At 59.9% G+C, this 23,421-nt stretch overlaps 6 protein-coding genes across 6 annotated transcripts; all 6 read right to left on the reverse strand.

Moving 5' to 3' along the window:
- Positions 1 to 2,817: 2,817 nt before the first annotated feature.
- Positions 2,818 to 3,411, reverse strand: LBRM_13_0630 (conserved hypothetical protein; the record flags this gene model as incomplete). The annotated part of the gene is made up of 1 exon (XM_001563156.1): positions 2,818 to 3,411. The coding sequence occupies one exon, from the start codon at positions 3,409 to 3,411 to the stop codon at positions 2,818 to 2,820; it is 594 nt and encodes a 197-aa protein (XP_001563206.1).
- A 1,174-nt stretch (positions 3,412 to 4,585) lies between these two features.
- Positions 4,586 to 8,347, reverse strand: LBRM_13_0640 (conserved hypothetical protein; the record flags this gene model as incomplete). The annotated part of the gene is made up of 1 exon (XM_001563157.1): positions 4,586 to 8,347. The coding sequence occupies one exon, from the start codon at positions 8,345 to 8,347 to the stop codon at positions 4,586 to 4,588; it is 3,762 nt and encodes a 1,253-aa protein (XP_001563207.1).
- A 1,113-nt stretch (positions 8,348 to 9,460) lies between these two features.
- On the reverse strand, positions 9,461 to 12,064 carry LBRM_13_0650 (hypothetical protein, unknown function; the record flags this gene model as incomplete). Its single annotated transcript, XM_001563158.2, has 1 exon — positions 9,461 to 12,064. One exon carries the CDS (start codon positions 12,062 to 12,064, stop codon positions 9,461 to 9,463), a length of 2,604 nt encoding a protein of 867 aa, XP_001563208.1.
- A 2,598-nt stretch (positions 12,065 to 14,662) lies between these two features.
- On the reverse strand, positions 14,663 to 17,044 carry LBRM_13_0660 (conserved hypothetical protein; the record flags this gene model as incomplete). The annotated part of the gene is made up of 1 exon (XM_001563159.1): positions 14,663 to 17,044. The coding sequence occupies one exon, from the start codon at positions 17,042 to 17,044 to the stop codon at positions 14,663 to 14,665; it is 2,382 nt and encodes a 793-aa protein (XP_001563209.1).
- Positions 17,045 to 18,323: 1,279 nt separating this feature from the next.
- LBRM_13_0670 (conserved hypothetical protein) lies at positions 18,324 to 19,322 on the reverse strand (the record flags this gene model as incomplete). Its single annotated transcript, XM_001563160.1, has 1 exon — positions 18,324 to 19,322. One exon carries the CDS (start codon positions 19,320 to 19,322, stop codon positions 18,324 to 18,326), a length of 999 nt encoding a protein of 332 aa, XP_001563210.1.
- A 1,226-nt stretch (positions 19,323 to 20,548) lies between these two features.
- On the reverse strand, positions 20,549 to 22,132 carry LBRM_13_0680 (putative mitochondrial processing peptidase alpha subunit; the record flags this gene model as incomplete). The annotated part of the gene is made up of 1 exon (XM_001563161.2): positions 20,549 to 22,132. One exon carries the CDS (start codon positions 22,130 to 22,132, stop codon positions 20,549 to 20,551), a length of 1,584 nt encoding a protein of 527 aa, XP_001563211.2.
- Positions 22,133 to 23,421: the final 1,289 nt, after the last annotated feature.

Here is a 23,421-nt window from a genome sequence, read left to right on the forward strand (position 1 = left end):
AGAGGAGGAGGAGGAGGAGGAGGAGGAGGGGGAGGGAGGGTGGGAGAAGACAAAGTGGGCTAAGATGAATGGAAAACAGCAACCATAAAGAAAGGGAGAGTGTGTGACGGGTGGATGGGATAGAGAGAGAGAGAGGCGCTGTACACCAACAGATGCACTCCAAACACCACCACAACACAGACCTTCCTTTCCCTCTTCTCTTTTCTCTTTTTTTTTTTTTCAAGTACACCGCTACACTGGGCAATCTCAAGAGGATAAACTGAAGGGAAAAAGGGCTCCAAAGGATCAGCCCTGGCAAAGGGAGGAGGAAGAGGAAAAGGGGGAGAGGGGAGAGGGAGCAAGAGTTCCTGTGGATACCCGCACAGGTGCGCGTCAGCAGTCCTTCGCTCTCTTCTTCTTGGTCGGCTCTCTCGCTCTCCCTCACTTTCTCTCGCGACCACGGACACGCAGGGAGAAAGTGCAACAGATGAGTAGACTAAAGGTGCGCCTCTTCCGAGAAGGCGAAGATGACAACAACAGCAGAGAAATAAGAGGAGGGGGGGGGGGCAGGCAGGCCCGCACGCGATCCTTAGCCGCCCTTCGGCCAAAGAGTGGTGCAGAGAGAGAGCTCAAACACCACTAGGAAAACACACAGTAGGGAAATCGAGGGCGACAACAGAGGAGCAAGCAACCGGAAAGGAGGCGTTAAAGGAGCTGCACCAGCACACGTCTACAGAGATAAAAGGAACGCCGAAAACGATGGCGACAACAGAGATACAACGTCAGCACCCACCCACACCGAGAGAGGCACAGCCACGGTCACGATCAGACACGCAGGGGTTATGTGGTCTAGTAAACAAACGCAACACAAACAAGAAGACAACAAAGGCGAGGGAAATTGATGAAATTGAAGTGTGCAGCGGCATAAATGAGCAAAACCAACCAAAGCCAAAACAAAAAAGAACGAAGAACGAGAGAGAGAGAGAGGGGCGCAGTCGCGGAAGATGCGAGACGAGAGAGTCATGCAACGATGGTGGGGGCCGGGAGCACGGGAGGGATGAGGGGGTGGTGGTGGGAGAGGTAGAAAACGATGATACAATACACAAACAGGCGCAGTGAACCACCAAAGGAAAAGGGGGAGATGCTTCTTCACCCTGACCTCTCTCTCTCTTGAAGGAAAGCAAGCGGGTCGTGTACAGGGCGTGCGCTAGTGGAACGTTGTGTGGGGCAGATGAATCGGCGCGAGAGACGGCGGGGCAGGAGCGGATGTGCAAGCACCCTCACCCAAGGCAGACCACGTAGGGTAGCACTGACGAGGATATCCTACGCTGAAGTGAGCCCCTCACTCCCTTCCTCTTTCTCTGTGTACCGAGAGGCGCCAAGGATGACCTCGCAGGAGACGCTCCGTGCGAGGTGAGGAGAGAGAGCGAGCGAGCGAGAGAGAAACGAGCACCCCCAACCGAGCTGCCAACGACGACGATGAGCACGACGAATAAGTTTATGCACACCCACGAAGCCGCAGCCGGATCAAGGGAAAAAGAGGTAAATACACACACAAGAGGTGAAGCTACTTCAGCCACCACTGCCGGTATGTGTGGGTGCGTGTCAGACGATACGGTTCTCGCAGCTGACCTTGCTCGAAACTGCAGCACTGGTCTGGAAGTCTATAAGCAACCAAGCAAACGCGCAAAGTGCATGTGCTGACGTGAATCTGTAAAGCGCGTGCGGGAGGTCACGCGGCGGATGATGATAAAAAAAAAAAATGGGTCGATTGAAGGTGTGGTGTGGGGCTGGCGAGACGACGGATAGTGTTTTTTTGGGTGGCGTTATATGTAGGGACCCCTGTGAGTGCGTCAGTGTGTCTCTATGAATGGGTGGGCTAATAAGAGACGCAAACCAGAGAGAGAAGGAAAGAAGAGAAACGATCGCGCATGCACACACACACACACACACACACACACACGCACACACACCCACACCTGTATGTATGCTGTACGGTGTAGATGTCTAGAGGAGAACGCTGCGTCGTCGTGTTTAAGCTCGTGCTTGTGCGTGTGTGAGTGTTAATGTGCGTCTGCGCTTCTGTCGGTAATGCGCGCTGTCCTTACTTTCCACCGTTTACCTTTTCGCTTTCCTTTTTGCCCCCCCCCCCCCCTCCTTCTGTGCGTCTCAGTGTGTGCGGCGTACGGGGGGTGGTGGTGATCGGGGGGGGGGGGTGCACTTGAGTCAAGCAGAGCTCAGAGCACAGACAAACACACGGAGAAGGGGTACGCTCAGGATGAACGAGTGAGGCTATATATAGGTATATATAGGTATATATATAGTTATATATATGTATGTATATAGAGGGGAGATCAGTCTCACTCGTGCTGGAGGGGGTGGGGGCATGCGAATACTACACTGGTGTTGCTCACACACAGTTTGAGGGGGAGGGAAGACGGGGGGAGAGTCGTAAGGAGAGTGAAGGAGGACGCAGAGATCACTGAGCGCGTGCGATGCAGCCTACTGCGAGTGGGCAACTCCACATCCCACGAGTTCTCCAAAGCACTACTCAGCACAATAGTGGTGGTGAGTGTGTGTGGGCGTGTGCAGGCATACGAGACGCCGTAGCACACATGGATAGCGTCCCAACAACGGCAAGGGCGTGCCCATACACCGTCACGCCATAGGCATCGCCTTCCCATCAATCAAACGTACTGAGCTTGGTCCTGCGCCTTTTCAAACGATCGTAATGCAACCGGGTCTTACTCACGCGGGCGTACCCGGAGGGAGAGAGACAGGCAGATAGGCATCGATGCCCCCGCAAACACCCCAGAGGCGTGAGCATCGCCTTTCCCTTCACGGCATGTACTTGGGCTCTCGGGAAGTGCGGAGATCGAAGAAGGCACCGCGCAGGGAGTTGAGCGCCTCTTTCTGCTCATCTGACAAGAGCCGCTTCTCCTTCTCCGTCATCTCGCGCGCCGTCACGCCGGAGGCAAGCTGCAGCACGTAGTCGTACCACGATGCGTAGAAGATTGTCGCCGCCACCGCGTCGGCGTCCATGTGGCGCGTAAACTCACCCTGGACGAAGCGGTTGCCGAACTCTCGCTGGTCTGATGTGAGGAGGTAGCGGAGGAGGTGGTCGTCCTTGTCCTCGGCCAGGTTGTGGCCGGACTCTGTTGCGGTGGCCGCGGCCGACGCCGCAGTCGTCTGCGAGGTTGCCTGGACCCCGGTCGCGGCTGACAAGGCCGCCTCAGGCCCTTGCCCGCGCGTCGTGCAGAGCGACACCGCCACTACTTTGTTGTGCAGACGTAAAATGGTGCGGTAGAGGCGCACAAACGCTAGGCGCCACTCGGGTGATGCGTATGGCCAGTCATCCAGCTGGGACGGGTGAGGAAGGCCAGCGAGGGACAGTCGAAGGTGCAGGTTCGTGGCGAGGCCGACGTTGTTCATGACAGTTGCCGAAGCGTCAGCCGCCGCAGTCTCGGGCGTCCCCACATCTTTGTGTGCCTTTTCACGAGCTCGTCGAGCCTTGACGGTGGCACTGAAGGGACCGTAGCCTATTGAGCATGCCGCGACGTCTGCGTTGATGCCATCGTTACCCACGTCACCGCCCATGCCGCCACTGCTCGCTGCGATAGACGCGTACCGCCGTGCTGTGGCCACAAGAGCGCCGCAACGACGCCGAGCAAGCGTAGCAGGGCACGCAAGACACACACATGAAGGTTGCATAATCCACATTCCTGATGAGGGTAGAAGACAAAGGGTAAGGAACGATAGGCGGCAGAGGGGGAGGGGGGGAGTTGTGCTGCGCACTGCTGACGTGAGACTTGAACGTGGAGAGAGAGAGGGAGAGGGAGCGCAGGAGAAGAGAGAGCAAAGCGGTTGGCAAGGAAGGAAACCATTTCATCGTGGTGGAGGTCGCTACACTATACGCCCACGTCTGATGAACATCTACACACCACACGCTACGTGATGATTCGCCTCGCGCGGGCTGGAGGCAAATTTTCCACCTCTCTGTAACGCTTCTGGTTCGTGCTCGTCACATTGACTCGCTCACTGAGGGTAGGGTACTGGGCTGCGGTGCGGTTGCGTGTTCTACAGAGAAATGGCGCTGGCCTCGGTAAAAGGGGAGGAGGAGGGAGGAGGGGGGGGGACCATGAATGAATGGAGCAGAGGTGGACACGTCCACCTCCACCTCCACAGAGAGAGAAAGAGCTGATGCTGCTAATGTACATCCATAACATCATCTACCGTCCTACTGCACATTCCGCTGCGTGTTGTTGCTGTTTTTGCTGATGTCCTTATCGTTGTGAGGGCGCCTCAGACAGACAACAGCAGCGGCCGCGACGGCGATTGCGAATGACCATGACGACGTAGAAGAGCAGAAGGAAAGGGAGAGGGGAGAAGCAAGGCAGTTGCTGGAAATAGGCTACGGAACGACGATATCGGTGCCCCAGCACATACACACACACTACACGTGTAACGGGAGGGGAGTGAAGTAGGGGAGAAGGACCCCTTCAAGTACGCGGGGGCCTTGACACCCAACGGCATCCACCGTACCAATGAATCATAGCGGTCAGCGGCCTGGCCCTCTCCTGCCTACCTCCCTCCACCCGGGCCTCTTTTACATGGTCGCTGCTCTGGGGCCTTCGCTGCGGGCCATGGAGGCCTGGCCAAATGTCTTTGAGAAGTTCCCCAAAGAGCCCGTGTTCCGCTGACCTCGCATCATACCGTCCAGCACATTGCCACCAATGCCCACCACCACAGTGTTGCTGCAGCCAGAGGCACCATCGCTCAGCAGTGCCAGACGATTGCGCTGCGTCTGCGGCGTCGGGTAGCCCTCCATGATGTCGATCTCCTTCTCTTTCCATAAGCGATACGTGCCCTTCGCGTTCTCGGCACGCTCCCGCTGCATTGCCACGCGTGCCTGAAGCAGCGCCGCCAGCTCCTTCGCGAGGTTGTTGACGCGACCGGCAACCGGCAGCGCTGACAGATGTGGGTTCAAGCCAGCCTCCATGAGGGCCGTGACGGAGCGGTTGGTGTAGACGCGCTGCATATGCGCGTTCCACATGAGCCGAAAGTTCAGACGTGCGAGTCGCTTGCACAGCTGCATCTCTGTGTCGTAGGCGTGACGAGCGGCAAAAATGACTTCCGTGTGACTCATCGGGTTCAGGGCCAGTGCCGCGCAGAGGTACTGCAGGGGCCTGCCGGCCGACGGACGCGTGCAATCAGGCAAAATAATCTGGCGCAGAATGTAGCGATGCAGTGCGCCGTAGAGCTGGCCGAAGATGCTGAGGGAGTCGCGCAGGTGGATCACCTCGCTGGGTCCGTAGCGAAGCTGGATGACGTGGGCAAGGGGGTCGGTGGTGTTGCGCAGCTTCAGTGGCCACGGGTGATAGCCGCAGCGGTACTCGTTTGTGAGCATCGGTGTCAACAGCGCGGCGGCCGACTCGATCACCTCCCGCGTCGCGTTTACGAGGGTGGTGAGGTTTACATTTTCGCTGAGCGTCTTGTCAACAAGGGCGGAGCGGCGGAGAAGGCTCTGCGCCGTGTTCTGCATGATCGTCTTGAAGAAATGAAGCTGCTCTGCGACGTACATCCGTAGCTTATGCAGCTCCGTGCGGAGGTCGGAGATGTGTTGCTGCAAGATGGCGTGCACACGCGTCGTGTCTGTCAGCGCACGCAGCCGCTCTACCTCGTGTTTCTGCTCCGCGATGAGGTACTTGTGCTCAGCGGTGCGCATAGCCATGCTCTTCTTCAGCGCGTGCTGCCGCTCGTCATGCTCACTGCGCAGGGCATCAATCTGCTGCTTCGCATCCTTCCGAAATCGGCTCTTTACGAGGTCAGCATCCGCGTGCCCCCTGCGGAGCATCTGCAGCGCGTGCGAGGGGATCACCGCATCCTCCTCGACGGCAAGCAGCACTAGGTCTAGAAGACTCTGTACCGCCTCCAGGTCGTTTGGCTGCTGGCCATCTGCCACTGTTCCAGCAACACCGCAGCTGCTGACAACGATAGCAGAGATACCGGCAGCAGGGCTACCCACTGCCGGCGGAATGGCTGAGAGGCTCGCTCCGGGAGAGACGCTGCTGTCGTTCCTGTGCCGCTGTTTTGCAAGCAAACGCCGACGACCGCTACCGCTGATGCCGCCGTAACCGCTTCCAATGGTTCCGCTCATGTTCAGCTGCTGTGCTGATGGCCACTGCGAGTGACTGCGGTGTTGCGAACCATGCCAGTCCCCAGACATGGATAGCGCCATGGGCAGCGCGGTGCTCGCACCGAGCTGCTTGTGCATGTGCGTAGAGCCACCGACGGTGACGGAGGTGTTGGGGACCTCGATGTGTGCTTCGTTGGCGGCAGAAAAGGGCCCCGCCCCGCGGAGGGGCTGGTGCTGCGAGTGTTGTTGCAGCAGCTGAACGCGGCTTGACGCAAGACGTAACTGAGATCGAAGCATGGCGCACTCCCTCACAAGCGTCTCTCGCAAGTACTGCAGCACACGCCTCTTTTGATCGGTGTACTGCGCCTCCTCACACAGCTGCTCGGTCAGGGCGGTGCGGTGCATCTGTGCATCGGCCAGCTGCGCCTCAAGCATCTCCATCCGCTCATGCAGTGCCGCGTAGTCGGCCTTCGACACCGTAGTTAGATTGTTCGCCTCGGTCACGGTGCCAACACTTACAAGGCGTGTCGCACGGTGAGCAGCCGCAAACGCAGACGACGGCGGCGCCGCCGATGCCCCGACAAAAATGCTGTAGCTCCCAGCGGCCTCCATCGTTACCGGGACTGAGCTCTGCGCAGCTGTGGCTTCGCTGACTGATGGCAAGTTTTGACAGCCAGCAGCGCTGCCCCTGGTCATGTGATCCCGCAGCACCTGGTGACGTTGGGTCTGGCGGCCGACGCACCCAGCGCCGGCAGCAGTAGCGGCCCCGCCCGGCGGCGTCGCGTCATGGAGCCGCGACGACTTGCCGTAGCCAGACGGAAGCTGCACATCCGCAAGTGCACCGGTGCCACCTGTGAAGGCATCAGGTGGCACAGCGTCGCCGGTATTGAAGTCCCTCGACGAGTTCACGATAGCGGGAAGCGACACTGCGGCAGCCGGGGCGGCTATCGCTCCTGAGGCGCGCGCTGACTCTCTCTGTAGGGTACTTCCGCCCAGGATTTGCCCTCGTATCGCGCCCGTGACAGGGTCCTCCACATAGTCGGCGCGAGGAAGCAACACCGGCCTCTTGCGAAGCTCCTGATACACCTGCGCGATGTCCTGCTGGGCGGCTGCTGTCGCCGCCGTCGTTGTCGCGACCCCCGCCGTGCCTCGGATCGCACTGTACTGCGAGTAGAGCGGAATCTCCTTCAGAAGCCGGTCCAGTAACGCGCGAGACTCGAAGGCGAAGACGATGCAGTCCTTCAGCGATCCTCCCTCGGCAAGCGACAATTTCTTTTGCAGGGTGCCCAGCACATTTTGAATGACGAGCCTCAGCGGAAGGGGACACGGCTGTGCCTCAATGTCGCGCACCAGCTCGTCGTCCCCCTCAGCCCCTGCCGCTGGTTCTCCAGAGCCCGGCACGTCGATCACGTTTGTCGCTGCTGGTACAACAATGCCACCCGCGGTGTCGGAGGCGCGCGAGCGGGTGTCTGTCTGCTTAAACTGAATCAGCCGCGAAGTGATTCTACTACCATTACCGCCACCGGCGCATGCCGTAGTGGGGATGTCGCCCCGTGGCCTCGGAGCGGCGTACTCAGGTACCTTGATGGTTGCCGGGCTCACATGATAGCCCGTAAAGAGGCAGGAGGTCGGCCGACTGGCGGTGTCCGTTTCGCTATCGTCAGGGACTGGCTTAATGGGAGAGGTGGCGGTGGAGGTTGGCTGGCGGAGCGAGGAGGTGCGGGAGCGGTGCTTCGTGCCCCGCTGCCGCCCCAGCTCTGCTGCCTCCAGATCCTGGTGATCCTGTTCACACGCCAGCTGCAGGTCGATGCCGTACTGGTCCGCCAGGGAGGCGCGGGACAGCTCAGCGTAATTCATCTGGCGCTGCAGCCGCCGCATGATGCGGTTGTACACACCTTGCAGGTTCGCGTGCACTGGTTCACCGCTAGCCGTGAGGGGTATGGCGCCGCGCTGTTGCTCTGCCGTGCTTTGGCTATCCGCGAAGGCGCGCTGTGTCTGTGGGCTCTGCTGCAGCCTGCCGTGAGGAGTATTGGTAGACACAACGCGAGAGCCGACGTAGTCGGTGGTCGACGAGCCAGGGGCTTCCATGTTGCGCTCGCACAGGCCGTACGGCATCCGCTCCGGCAGCGAGACAGTTGCGTGCAGGGTGTTCATGTTGTTCACATAGACCCACTCTCCGGTGCTGTGGTGGTGGTGCTCGCCGCCATCGCCTTTGGCTAAGACGCGAGACATCGAGAACGAGGATCGGGGAGGGGTGGGGGTATGGGAAAGAGAGAGACGCGCACCCCACAGCCAGGCGGTTACTCAAGGGGGGTGGGTGGGAGATGAGGAGGTTTTTGCTGCCCTCGATTGTTCGACAGCGCACACTGCACAAGATGATCTCTGCGCACGTGCCCGAGAGAGAACTCCCCCCTCCCTGCGCGTTGTTGTGCTCACGTATTGGCGCTTGTGCAGTGTGCGGGTAGTAGGGGAGAGAGAGGAGAGGTGTGTGTGTGGAAGAGAAGGGCCCTGAGAAGAGGACGATAGTCGCGATGCGCTCTGAAGCACACTCAAATATGTGGTGAATGAAGAGGACCGCATGTTTCTGCATGGGTCCGCATGTATTCCGGGAGGAGGGGGGAAGGGTGCGATACTTGCGGACGGGCCAATGGCGAGTGCAGCAGCGGGGAGCCACAGAGATGCCCGCGAGTCATCACAGACATCTCAGCCACACACACACACACATGCCTATGAAGCGATCAAGAAATAAAACGAGAGTCGTGGTGGAAACACAAGTCGCAAACAAGGCATGCTGATGCGCACCCGCATCACGAGTAACACAGCCCGCACCATCCCGAGCAGGGTGCCGCATCTGCCGGGGGGGGGGGGGAAGAGGAGGGTACCCGTCAAGGGGATCCTTCACGGAAGACTCGGGGGCTGCAAAACTGATGGTCACTTTCTTACCTGCCGATGCCGTGCGAACACACGTCACCGGCGACTCCGTAGCGTTTCTTGTGAAAGAGGGGGGGGGTGACGGATCTGAAGCTCGCCGCATCCGCCTCGTCCGTCCCAGCCGCCACCTCCAAGGCATTGACAGCGGCAGGTCTTCACATTGCCGATGTCGTTCACGTCCGATGCTGACGACAGCGAAGGGGACTAAAAGGCAAGCGGCTTATGCGGCAGAGGCACGCATGTAGGGCTGGCGTGCACGATGCCCACCGGGAAGAGCTCTATCGAGACGGCTAAGTGGTGTGGTGCCACACCACCGGAGGGAGGAGTGGGAGGCACTTCAGCTTTAGCCTTGTCAAAGGCGAGCCCCATCTGCTCTTGCTCCTGGTTGCGGTGGTGGGCCGCGAAAGGCGGCTGTCAGAAGAGCGGATCGTTCGCCGTAACTGTGGACACAGTGGTGATTGTGGCCGTGCCTGATGAAGCACGTAACTCCACGTTCTCTGCCACGAGGTAGGTGGCGGTGGAGGAGCTGCTGCTGCTGTCGGTGCTGTAATGCGTACTGTGCTTACGGCAGGTACTGACCGCCGCGATTTTGTAGCCGAAGTCGCTAGTCGCACTCTCCTCTGCGACCTCCTCAGCCGACTCTTCGGACGGAGAGAGCAGTGGGCAGGTGGTACCGTGGGAGTGGCGACTGTACGCTTGGCGCGCCATAGGCGGGGTGCACTCAGCGTACTCCTCCACCACCGTAGCTGCAATCCGTTGCTGGTACGATGACGCCCAGGACCGAACGGGCGGCGGAGAGAGCAGCTGCGACTCATGTGCCGGTAGGCGTGGGGCTGGTGCACCTGTAGAAGCTGGAACTTTAGGAGCAGCCGCGGCAGCAGGCGAGGTGGTCAGCGCGCCAGCGGCACTGCCGTCATCTAAGGCGGCCGGTGACACGTGATGGGCAGACAGCGGACGCGCTGGCAACTGTGATGCGTACGACGCTGCTGCCGAAGAGGGTGCGGGACTTGTTCGACTGCTCCTCGTACTCCTTTTCTCCCACTCCGGCTGCTGCCTCAGCGAAGGGGACGACGGTGCGTACGTGTCTAAGATCTCTGCAGCCCCCGCAGTGGTGGGCGTTGACGGTATCTGTGCCGATGGGCTCATGGCCACTTCGCTGCTCATCTCTGTGTGAGCAGACACAGTGGAGGCCGAGAGAGAGGGCGACGACTGCGTAGGGGAAGGGGAATTGACGGGGTCTGCGGCATTGTTGGGGACTGTTGCACTGGTCATTATGCTCGCCGCTGTTACGGGAGCTGCTGCTGCTACTGGCATGGCCCCATCTTCACCGGTTGCAGACCTGATCGTGGTGGCGAGCAAATGCTGCTTGCTCTCCCACTCTAACTCACGCAGGCGCTCGTAGTGGTCGCACAAGATGCGCACTAGCTGGCAGCTATGAGCCATAACGATGTGCAGCCGCGCTTCAGCTTCTTCGTGCGTGAGGGGTGTCTCGTGTACCTGTGACACGCTGCGAGCAGTAGTGACTGCTGCAGAGCAAGGCGAGTAAGACGGAGGTAGTCGAGGGTGCGTCCTCGGTGAGGCTGTGCGCTGCGCCACGAGCTGTGCTAAAGATGTAGGAGAAGTGGACTCATTCTTCAGTCGATTGAGTGCATCCTTCGACTCCGCAGGTTTGTCGGCCGGTATGACCCTTATATTGACCTGCACCGGCGTTGTTGTCTCAGTGGTCCGCCACTCGAGCTTGCGGTGCACGTGAAACGAAGTAGCCGTGGTAGATGCATCGGTTGTCGCCGCCGAGTATTGATGATAGCGTAGCGGCGACACAGCAGCGCCAAGCGCCACAGTGGCGCTTCCGCCATTGCCCACCGAGTACTCGCTGTCGTGGCCACGTTCGCCCGCGCAGGGGTAGATGTGGACGCGCTCTGATGGCGGTGGGGCGGGATACACCCAAGCACCATCTGACGCGGCAGTTTCAGTTGCTGCTGCTGTAGTTGCGAGCCGCGAGCCTCCGACACCCGAACTGCGCCGCTGCGAGCGCGATGGCAGTGCCGTGGAGGCAAAGGAGGTGGACGGCAATTCACCGCCCTCAATGTGGCCGAGTCCATGGAGGCTGTGGGGCGTGCTGCTATGGCGAGCGCCCTCAAGAGGCACCACGGTCGAGAACTGCTGCCTGTGCGCTTCGCGAGATTCACGGCGCCGCCACTCCCTCGTCTTTCGTTCCTCTTGCGATTTGCGCCGAGGACGGTGGCAACTGCGCGGCGTCGAGTCCAGAGACGCTTCAGCGCTCGCATCGCTGGAGACGGAGTCGGACCGCGCGTATAAGGACCGCGACCTACTCGAGCTGCGATGGCGGCCACGATGAGAGCGATGTTGACTGCTTCTGCCGGTGTCGTCTGCACTAACGGTAGTCGTCGCTACCGCCGTCGCCAACAGCGCTTCACGAATGTGACGCATGCCGACTATCATAATTGCTGCACTCCGCGCGGCCCCTTGCAGTACAGCGCGTGGGGGCTGCGCGTTAACACGCACGTCGCTCCCAATGTGGGCGCCCTTGCCGCTACTCTCATCTCGTCTCCCTTTTGCATGGCCGTGATTCTCCTCAGAGTCAGCCTTCAGCAAGTACGGGATCCACTGAATGTCGGGGGTGAGGGAGTGCCAGCTGGTTGCAGTCGAGCAAAATCTGGCGCCGCTGGCGCAGTTGTACGACTGGTTCGCGTCGAGACCCGGCGGGGATGCCGACGACGCGTACCCCTGCCCACGACGGCGCTCGTTTGCACGCTGCGTTTCGCGGGCCTGCACGTCAAAGTGGAGTTCTTCCGTAAGGTACGATGCCGATGCCATCGCTGCCGCTGCGGAGCTGGAGCGCCGACTGTGCCGCGGTTTCGAGGGCGAAGATGACCGACGACAGTGGTGGTGACGGCGACGGCTGTGAGTGGGTTCGCCTAGGTGATGCGCTGCGGCTGTCATTGCTGCAGCGTCGCTGATGTTCATTGGTACCTGCGCTTCGGTGAGGTCTACCATAACCCTGCGCCACTGCAGCGTGAGGCCGGCGAGCAGGCGCGCCAAAAGTCGCGTTGTCTCATATTGCTGGCGCAACGCTGACGCCGCGACTGAAGATTCAGCGCGGCCACCATGTCGTGCATCTTCTCGATTTCTGAGAGGCTGGTGCACGACTCGTGCAGCGGAGCCTTGACGCCCCTGTGAGTGGCGGCCATGGTGCTCTCGCGCCAGCGACGGATCTCGCCTGAATGACCGCACTCGTGAGTCGCCGCGCGAGCCAGGCTTCGAGTAGCGACCAGGGGTCTTCCCTCTAAAAGCGTCCATCGCTAAGGCTCACGCAGGGGGAATCGAGGGGGACTTTAGTGTGTGGTGGTGGGGGGCGGCGCTGCCGCCCATCCATGAGCCTCCGCGTACTCAGCACACCGCTGGGCTCTCTCCTTTCCCGTTCTCCACCTCGAACAGGCCCACAATAAGACCAAAAGGAGAATGCTGAGAATGCTCAGCAGACGCAGAAGTGGCACGACCTAGTCCGAGGAGAGAGCAAAGAATGTGTAGCACAACAGGAGCGGAGAGGGGGCACTCCCTGTCTACGAGGGGGGCTCAGCCGTTGTTGTGTGTCTATGGTGTGTGCGTGTGTAAAGAATGGAGAGGGAAGGAAAAGGGCGAAAGGGGGCAGGGGAGGGAGAGGCGTGAGACACATGCGCGCGCGTCCTCAGTCTTCTTCTCTCTCTATCGGTGTGTGTCTCTCCACTTTGAGGTGCTTGCGTGTGTGTAGAGCGAGAGAAAGGGAGTGGGTAATGAGGGAAAGTGGAGGAGAGAGACGGCTATGGTGCGGTGATGCAACACTGATGACCCAAGCGCGCATGTGCATCGAGAGATGGAACTGAAAGTGTGTACCACGTCTCTCTCTCTCTTTCGCTACCCTTGTGTAGCTGATCGTGCGTGCCTATGGCCGTGCCTCGTGGTAGACGCGTACTCGCGGAGTTAATGGGACTGGAAGAGACTGTTTGGTGCCATCGTTATTTATCGCAGCACCGTCCCTTTCCCTCTCTTGCATCGACTGTGGCTGCTGCAGTGCTGTGTGTGCGTCGGAGATTGCACCGGCCACATAGGCCTCCCTCCTTTCCCGTTTGCTCTACCTTCTTCGTTTCATCTTTAAGTAGGTGCATGCACGTACCCCCTCCCCTCCCCCCACCACCACACACACACACACACACACACTGGGCTGCGGTGGTGGACGGAGCCAGAGTCAAGCGATAGTGACGACATCGACATCACAGCGACAAGCCATCGAAGCGAAGCCAAAAGGAGAAGGAGCGGAGAAGGCGAATAGCGGTGGGTACGTGCCGTGGCGACGCTTGACGGCCACGATGCTAACGGGGGTAGCGATGACACTCTGGGGAGGGGTGGGTGGGGAGGAGGAGTCACTGTACAGCTCATTTCTTTCTAGCCTGATTGCCCTCCTATCACCCTTTCCAAGACGATTTTTAAGGGAATCGAGCCGAGGCGAGCAGGAAAGAGACAGGTCGAGAGAGAGGCCTATCAGCGAAGACTTGGCTGAAAAAGAAGCGGACGCTTCCTCTTCTCTTCTCCAACACCAGCGCGTACGTATACATGCAGGGAGACCTCCCTCGATAACAGGGCCAGCGCGTGTGTGCTTGCTTGCAGAGGGAGAGAGGGAGGGGGGGGGAGGGAGGGAAGAAGGGAGAAGGATGAAGACTACGCAAGGCGGTGTCTTCGTCCATTCCGGAAGGCGCAAGGTGAAACGAGGGAAGGGTGGCCACAAAACACCCGAATATTTTTATACATCTTCCCAGCCAGCGAGAGGCGAGGGCGGACAGAAGGTCAGAGACGGACTCCACAGCGTGTGTGTGGAGTCCGCAAGCAAGTAAAGAGGGGGGGGCACCCCCCCCCCTCCCCCTCCCCCCACACATACACACACAAAGTAGAATTCGGGGGGGGGGGACCGAGGGAGGCGGAGAAGTCGACAGGGACATGAAGAGTTAAGCAGGGAAATGGTGGGCACACACACACACACACACACACGCACACACACACACACGCACGTGGAGAATAAGTGGGGAGGTGGTGGTGGGTGAGGTTTGAGTGGCGACTACAACGGCAAAATTGCGAGCGAGAACAACAGACCCCCCCCCCCCCCAGCAGCGACATGCCCCAGAAGTGCAGAGACGGGGAGGGGAACAGACAGATACATACGAAGGGGAGGGGAGGGGAGAGAGAGAGGGGGGCGAGTAACAAGAAATTGGCCTGGCGTGGGGGGGGGGGGCTAGATAAGCAAGCCAACCGCGCCGAATGTAAAGAGACGAAGATGCAGTCACAGATTGCATTGCTGGTGGAGGGGATACACACGTGCGGAGAGGAGCCGGCTGCGACGCTGCCAGGTGGGTGGTGGTGGGGGCCCCACAAAGAAGCCTCTGGGGCCGGAGAAACAACTCCGGAGGACCAGCGGGGGGAAGAAGAGAAGCGAAAAGCGATAGCGAGGGGGGGACTGAGGGTCTTGAGAAGGGTGGAAGGTGGAGGTGACACGAGCGCGCATCAGGCCGTAAGGCGCGAAAGCAAAAGTGGCGACTTCCGAGTGGCGCATTCACCAACATGTGGTCAAACGAAGGCGCTTGGGTTGGATCGCTGCGTTGGCCGAGGTGTGTAGTTAAGGCGTGAGATGGCAGGGAGAGCCGCCACAGCGGCCATGGAGCCGATCGGCATCCGCCGCGACGTGCTCGCTGCCGAGCCTGTCATGCACGCAGAGCTCGTCACTCTCGCCGCCTCGGCGGCGGGGGAGGGCGGCGCGGTGGTCATGATCTTCGCTGCTGCACCGCCCGACGCGGCGGTGGTGGCGGGCGTTGCACGCATCTGACCCATTACACTCTTCAGTGCATTCGGTGCCATGGCAAGCGACTCGGCACAACGCGGCCGTCGCCCAGAGGCGGAGAGGGTTGATGGCGCCGGCAGACTTACCGAGGACCCGAGCTGCCGACGCTGTGCTACCGCCGTGACTGCCGTCGTCGCGGAGGTCATCGCCTTCTGCATGGCTGGTGGCACCTCTTCCCACTGAAGCTTGCCGTCCTCGATGTCTCGCTCGATGTCCTGCACCAACGCTCCGCGGACTCCCTCAGCACCACAGAGGTACCGCTGTGGCTGATCCGCCATGACTTCCTCAATCGTGCGTGGGCGAGGGAGCTGCGTGCAGTACAGTCGTTCCAGGTCCACCGCCTTCGCTGTGCGCAGTGAGCTGGATCCCTTCTGAGTCTCCGCGCGCTGCCGCTGGTTGGTCTGACTCGAGGAGCTTGACATCTCCCTAACTAGCTTGGTTATGCGGCTGCGCGGCTGCGCCGTGCCACCGTAGACAGTGCCGTTGTACGAGGCGTACTGTCGCTGAGAGGCGGTGAAGGGAAAGGCGCTTCCACGAGTCTCCGCGAACGTGCGAGGCGGGGCCGCGTGTGGGTTACGCCGGTGCGCCGTCGTTGCCGCTGCGCCGTTCTTTCCGTTCAGAGGCGACCCCACTGGAGCGAAGCGCGTGCCGTCGCCAAAGCTGTAGAGGTGGTTGTACTGGAGCATCACTGTGTCGGGCGCTGGGTCGTGCGGGACGAAGAAGCCCTTGCTGCGGTGGTTGTAGTAGACGTAGTTGCGCTGTTCATCTACCGACTTGCCATGTCGCGGATCTCGGCGGCGCTGTCGACGCAACACACTGAGCGCTGACAGGTTCGCATCGTCCAGCATGTCGTTTTCACGGCGCAAGGTGGTGCTGCTGGCGGCGATATCGGCAAAAGTATCAGACATCGTTTGGCGTGCCGCCGAGAAGGTGGATCGCGGTGATTGGTAGGTGCGGTGGGCCGAGGAAGCAGACGCCGCCCTGGCCGCGATACCGTCGTCGGCGTAGTCGTTCGTTACGTTGCCGCTGCCAAAGCCCTTGAGGGTGCTGCGTGGCACTACGCCTACGGTGGGCTGGTGGCCGTGGAAGGTGGCCTCAAACACGAGGGGTGACATGTGATCGGTCGAGAGCAGGTAGCGCGAGTAGGAGCCGATCTCCATCCGGTTGACGTGGCTGTTCTCGCCACCGCGGCGAAAGACGGCAAGGACGGTGTTGGGGGTCAGCGACGCGGCGGCCAAGGAGATGCGCTCCGCTTCAGGCAAATCGTATACACCATCTACGCCGGTGATGGTTGTGTAGGGAGACATGGACGAGGCGGATGGTGTAGCCCCGTGATGCAACACGGCAGCAGACCGCTGCTGCTGTTGCAGCTGTGGCTGAGGGGCTTGCTGCCGTGATTGCCACCTAGGCAGATCCCGTGGTGGCGGAGGCAGCGGCGACGGCGTAGGCAGCTCTGCAGTTGCCTCTGGCAAGGGAGTACCGCCTTTTAGCGCCTGGGGCGGCTTCGCTGCAGGAGGCGCGTCTTCTACTGCCCCAGCGTTAGTGTCCTGAGGAGGAGCATCGGCTGCCGCTGATACGGCTGCAGTCGGTTCTTCCTCCACACCGAGGTCTGATCGGACCTCCTCACTCTCACTTTTGTTGCTGCCAACGCCGCCGACCTGCGCTACGTCGGAGGCGTTGTCAACGCTGGTATTCCCCTGAACACCGTCCTCGCTAGCCGACACAACAGCGCCGTCCGCATCATGCTCTGCGACGATGGGCGAACGCGTTACTGCCGCGTCTGCTTCGGCAACAGCATTGTCCGCGGAAGCGCTGCCGTCCTGCTCCCCCTCCTCCGGCACTGTGGCATTGTCATCTACATCGGGATCGGCGGCGTGTTCCTCCTCTACCCCATCGAGTGCCTCTGCCGGCGACGCACTGTCTTGCATTGTTGCCGCATCTTCTTGCGCTTTCATGTCTTCCACGGTTTCCAGTCGTGCAATGGCATGCGGCAATTCAGGCGCCTCTGCCGGCACTTGTGGCGTCGCCGTCGAGCGTGCGCCATCCTCTTCGGTGTTCATGCTGCCGTCACCATTCGGCTCCTGTTCTTCCAGCGCGTGGGCCTCCTCCATTGGTGCGGCGTCGACATCGACGTCAACGTCTAGAGTGGACGGTGTCACTGCCTCTTCGTTTTCGCGGAGACCGTCATCGGAGCTCATTGTTGACGCTGTGCTCCAGTAACTGACGGGTGTTGTTCGTATTTAATATTTTACTGGCGTCAGCGCAGCTTCCTGAGCCTATTTGTGCGTTGAGGGAGTCCAGTAACGGAGAAGGGATTGCTGTGCTACTCACTGGTGATCCTGGCGGCGGCGGTGATTGTGATGGAAGGTGTGCGTGCGTGTGTGTGTGTGTGTGTGGGAGGGTGGAGCAGAGGAAAAAAAAGAAGGGGAGGGGAGGAGAGGGAGGGAGAACTAAGAGGAAAGGGAGAGGTGAATTGGGGGTTAGGGTGCGTGGGTGGGCAACAGCAGGCTGATGGAGAGTGGCAGCCCGGCGTGATTCGCGACCAAAGCACGTTATTCGTGTTCGCATGCACACACAGGCGCTCACTCGCACAGACAGTGAGAGTTGTCTCTTTGTATGTTACTTCCATTCTCTCTCTCTAAGCTCGCTGGTGGCCATTTCGCAGAGGATGGGTGGGCGACTGGATTGACACAGGGGATGAGGGAGTGGCGAGCAACCACAACGACCACAGGAGTAACGGAGTAAAGCGCAACGTCTTGTAGGCTTCGCTTCTTTCCTCGTTTCCCGTGCTTTGACTTCCATATCGCCACCCCCTCCTATTCCAAAGTGTCGTACGCCGTGTGCGTGTGCGTGTGCGTGTGTGTGTGTGTGTGCATGGCGCGCATCCTTCTCTTCTTCTTGTTTGATGAAGCATCGAGCTTTGAGTTTTGGTGGAACATCTGCGCCGATACGAGTACATGTGCATCGGTAGACGGACGAAGAGACGAGGAGGTGACAGGGAGCGCCAAGTGCGCTTGTGTGCGGCGTGTCCCTGCGAGTCAAGAAAAGCACGGGTGCGAGCCCGACATCCCGCAACGCGAGTGACACCCACAGAGAAGAGGGTCCAGGTGGGGGGGGGGGGATTGGTAAGACGGGGTGGCGGCGGTGGCTCGGAGGAGGGGGAGGAGGGAACCGTTGATGATCGCCGCGTACACAAGCCATTGTGCAAAATGGAAAAAAAAGACAGGAGAAACAGAGAAAGTGATGCGCCGAGCAGACGTTGTGTTTTGGTGGAGTGGGGAGCAGGGCGCGGCATTGAACAAACGCCCGTGTTCTTGCGCTTTGCGGAAATGCAGCTCCTCGTGGGCACTTCAGCGGGTTGCCCCCCTCTTCGCGACTTTGGCTCCCTCGTTACCAGTTCGGTAACTCTCGCACCGCTTGGATGTCTGCTGCTCGCGTATCCGACTCGGCGACGGCAGCCCGCATTGTCTGCCACATGCGCTGCACGCGCTTTTCGCGGTGATACTGCGCTAAGTCAGTTGCCTCCGCCGCGGTGCAGCGCTGCAGCTCTACTCCTTGACTAATGGCGGGCAACATCTGGCTGTCGTTGTAGTCAGCCAGAGCTTTGGGTGGGGGTGGGCCTGTGAGCGGTGCTACAGATGAAATGACGGGCGTGCTTGTCGTGTAGTGGGGCAGTAGGTGCCTCTTCCCTTTGCCACCGCTCGCTGCCGTCGTGATCGCTACGGAAGCCGCCTCGTGCGCTTCAGAAGGCGACCCAGCAGCGCCACCGCCGCCGCTACCTCTTTCCGTTCTGATCCACATGCTCAGCTCCTCCAACGTGTGATTGGGTGGCCTAGGCACCTGCGCCTTGCCACCGCGCGCGTGCTGCCGCACCACCGCCTCCTCAGCATCTGGGTGGATCCAGCCATCGGTGGTGTTGTACACACCGCGCCCGCGCCGGTGTGCAGTGTGGGACTGGTCGTACCCCTGCGGCGGCACTATGACCCGCTTCGACGGCTGCCACAGCTTCTCGCTGAAGAAGCCAGTGGGCTCGTCAAAGTGACGCTTGCCGCCGTTCTTGGTGTGCAGTATATAATTGCCGCCTGGCGGTGTCGGGTGATCGGCATTTCCTTCCCAGGGCTCAGTGCAGTGGTAGTAGTCGTGACCACCGCTGTGCGCTACCAGTGCGTGGTTCAGGTGGTTGTACAGGATGTCGGGTGGCTGATGTCGCCTGCCCAGGTGACGCAGGCGGTGACCTGGCGTACTGCCGGGGACCGTGTGATCATGGCACGGGGTTGCGTACTGCGAGTGGGTGAACGCGATGGCGATGGTCTCACGTGGTGCGGCACCCCAGGTTGCATTCGGAGAGCTGTTGCCAGTTATCGCCTCGTCACCCAGCAGCTGCGTCATTGTATCACAGCACACAGGCGTAGAGTGGTGAGCGCGCACTACGCAAGGGGGAGGGAGGATGGCGGCGCGGCTGCGTCTCTTTTAGCATGCGTGCGTGTGTGGGTGAGAGAAGGCAATGAGGAGAAGGCGCGTGTCCACCCAGCAAGACAACAACAGCAACAGCAAGGAAGGACGCCATCGAGGAGGGGAGGGAAGAGGTCGAGGAAGGGTAACTGATGCAGGCACATATGTACACCCGAGAGCACAGGTAGCGCGCGCGTGCGTGTGTGAGTCCATGTAAGCGTGTTGACATTTTCTTTCATCTTCCGCCATCGCGAACGTGAGAGTGCTGGGCAGAGGCAGAGGCAGAGAGGGGTATGAGCCACTCTTTACTTTCCACGCGCTTCAGCACTGCAAGCGGATTCGCACACACACACCTCTTTCTCTCCGAAATTTCCCGAAGCGTGTGTTGTCAGCTCTGCTTCCCTTTCAGTTTGAGTTTTACTGCTGTGATGGTTTTCTTTGGATACGCTTTGCAACGTTTGCTTGTTGCTTTCCCGCAATGGGAGCGCGGTGTGTTAGTGAGCCCCCCATTCCTCGGTCATCTGCGGACCCCCCTCCCCCTAACACACACACACACACACACACACACACACACACGGTCATAACCTGAGCAACACTGCACACGCGAGCAGCGCCGTGTTGGTGTGCGCGTCTGTGCAACGGCATTGCTGCTGCAAAGGTCTATACAACGAACCAAAGCTGATTTGCTGCCCCATCATTTCCTTCCACATCTCTGCGCCAGCCCACCTCTTTTGCATTTCCTTCACGCCCAGGGGGCCTTCGTCTCCCTATTTTCTCTCCTCAGGAGTACAAACTGCCGGCACTGCTACACAGAGCAGTCAAATCACACTGACACTAACACTATAGCTGAGCTGATGTGCAGGCAAGGGAGGGAGGGGGAAGAAGAAGAGAAGAGAGGGACTTATAAAGTACTAAGAGGCTACCAAGTAAGCGAAAAACGAAGAAGAAACCACCTTAAGACAGAGCCGAGGGCAGCACGCCCTCTCCCTGACCGAGGAAGAGAGGGACGGCAGAGCACCGGGTGCCACGACGACCACCAACCACAGCGCTGACGCACCGGCAGACACATATGCACGGCAACAAACGAGCTTAACACACTCCCCATCCCCGCTGACACGTGTACTTCGGCTACTTATTTGCTTTCATGGTGCTGCTGGATGGCACTACAGACCCATCTGGCGCATGGAAGGAAAGCCGAGCACCTCGCCGTGGGAGTAAAGGCTGGCGGTGTTCGCGAACATCTTCTCGTACACCTTCGCCACATCTGCCGCGTTGACGGAGTTGATGGCGTCGACCACCTCTTCGAGCGACGTAGCTACGGTCGAGTCACTCTCCATCGGGAGACAGGTACCGAGGTAGTCACAGTAGTCGCGGATGGTATCGGCATGCTGCACCATGAACTGGGTTTTTGCCATTTTCTTGGCCACGGACAGCACCGAGTCCGCAGCAGCGGCCTTCTTCGCCCGCACCATCTTCACAGTGTCCGTCACCATGCGTACCGCCGCCTGCGGTTCCGCCTTCACCGTGAAGCCAATGAGACCAGCCGTTTGGTAGGGGCAATAGAAGGCGCGCAGGCACATGTGCTCGTGCGTCTCGTCACGTGCATAGCGCATGGAGTCGTTGAGTTCGATGTCGATCAGCGCCTTTACCACCATCGAGGAGGCGTGGTCCTTCACCATCTTCTTGTCCTTGCCGTACGCGAGCCAGCCGATGGCAACGATAGACTCCGTGTTCATGTCCGGCTTCGTGCCCATTGCCTTGGGGCGGTCTTCGTGGTCGTGGCGCTCGCCGCCAGTGTACTGGGCGGCCTCATCCTTCGAGTTCACCTTGCACGGCTGCGCGCTGGCGTGGTGCGGCGCGGAGGCGGAGTGTAGGAACGGGGTGTTCTCGTACTCGGCAATCAGCGCGGCGTGGTCGACGTTGACGCCAGCGATAACGATGCGCGACGGCACGACATAGCGGCTGTACTGCTCGAGCAGCACGCTGCTGGTGATGAGGCTGTTGCTGATCGCCGGCACGAAGCGCGGGTTGCCGAGCGGTTCACAGTAGAAGGCGACTGTCTCCAGCATCTGCTTCGCGTACTCGGCCGGGTACTGCCAGCGGAGCTCCTCGACCTGGTTGTCGATGGTGTCCCGGAAGCGCTCCAAGTCCGACTCGTGGAAGCGCGGGGCAGCGATGCAGGTGAAGATGTTGTCCTGTACAAGGTTCAGCGGGAGGTGCTGCTCCGCTTGCTTTTGATCCTGCAGCTGACGCCGCTGCGTGCGCGACGACGTCGACGTTGTGCTCCTCCACTTGTCAGTGCGGGCGTCGATGCGGATGCCGATGTGGTGCTTGTTTTTCTCGAAGTGCGTTTGAGCGGCACCGACGCTGCGGATGTTTCGGTCGAGCTGGAACAGCGAATTATTGAAGTTACTCGTTGTCAGGGCAAGGTGCAGCATGGCGCCGGCACCCGGCGCGCTTGGTGGGTCGTACACGGGGCCGGCGAGTATGTAGGCGCCAACCGACACCGACGGGCCACCGAGGTTGTGCGTGATGACACGCGCGCCGTTGTGCAGCTTCGTGATCTCCACCTTCCCGGCCACCGCCGGGACAGGGTTCGATGGGTGGTGAGGCGGCATGCGAGAGGTGCCGCCAAACGGTTGGGTCAGTGGGACCTGGCCGAACTTGTACTCGTAGATGCTGCGAACCTGCACAGCGCTGGCTGCGGTGGCGGCCGCTGGGGCCGAAGTTACTACACGACGGAGCATATTGGGGCGGGTCGTAGTTCGGCGATCGACGAAGGGGCACACACGTAAACCCGTACGGCAGCTCACTCGCATGCAGAAGCACTCGGTGCTACCGAAAAGAGAGGCACTGCTGCGGCTACTACTTACTCTCTATTTCACGCCGGCTTTGCTGAAGCAAGCTTCGAATTCCTGGTCCTACTGCACGTGTGCGGGACGTGTCCAAGCCATGAAGAAATGGAGGAGAGGCAAATCGTGCGTAGGCGAGAGGGGTATGGGTAGAAGCCAGAAAGGAGCAGACCGAGTTTAAGAGGCAGAGAAGAGAGGGGTGTGTGAAGTCGGAATGGTGAGTGGGCAGTAAGAGAGGGTACACAGTCATCGACGCAGGTGAGTCGCCTAGTGCGTCATGAGATACAGAGAGAAAGAAAGAGAGCGGCCCCCCCAAAAAGAGAGAGGGAGGGATGGATTGGAGAAAGGAGTACGCAGTGTGCGTCTCGTTGTCTCTCGCTGCGTGCTTGAAGTGTGCTTCGTCGTCGGTGCCCATCTTCAGAGAGTGCGTTTATTCTGCCCTGTTCTCCTCTCTTCTTCCCTTCCCTCTAGCGGCAGCAGTGGGGATCGCCACTACCGAGCACGAGGGATGGTGATGTGGTGTGCTGTGAGACTGTAAGGCTTGGGTTTCACATGGGGGAAATGCCCCCACGTGCCTACACACGGTAGGCAGCGGAAGGGAATCTAAGAGAAGATGAATGTAGGAATCTTCGTTGACAGCTTCTGCCGCAACGCGCACGTCTTACACGTATGCGCATGCGTGTCTGGTGTGAGACGGCGCGCATGCGTGCGCCTTTTGTGCTGCTGGGATAAGAGGGGTCGTGCTCCCTCTCCTCCCCATCCACCATTTTTCCGTGAGTGCCACTATCCTCTCGCCTTACGCCTTTCCCTAATGCAGCCAAGGAGCTCACGCATTGAGTGCGGCAATAATGCAAGAGAAGAACGACGTGGCGATGAGGGGTGGGGGGAGGGGGGAGGGGACGGGGGCGGTTCTCGACGTAAAGGTCGATCCGCGCAGTCTTTGCCCAAGTGCGAGCTGAAAAGTAGAGCGTGTGTGACTTCTTCTGTGTGATGTCTCTCTGAGGGTCGATGCGTGCGTGCGTGTGTGTGTGTGTGTGTGTGTGTGTGTGTGTGTGTATGCATGTCTTGAATCGGCGCTGCCTCTTGCGGGTGGCGAAGTGCGCCTACAGTGATGGGGACCAAACAGCAAACGATGACCGAGGCCAAAACAAAAGGGAAGGTCCAGTGAAGAGAGCGAGGGAGGG

This window comes from Leishmania braziliensis, chromosome 13, assembly GCF_000002845.2.
Source record: "Leishmania braziliensis MHOM/BR/75/M2904 complete genome, chromosome 13".
In the NCBI taxonomy this organism is placed as follows: domain Eukaryota; phylum Euglenozoa; class Kinetoplastea; order Trypanosomatida; family Trypanosomatidae; genus Leishmania; species Leishmania braziliensis.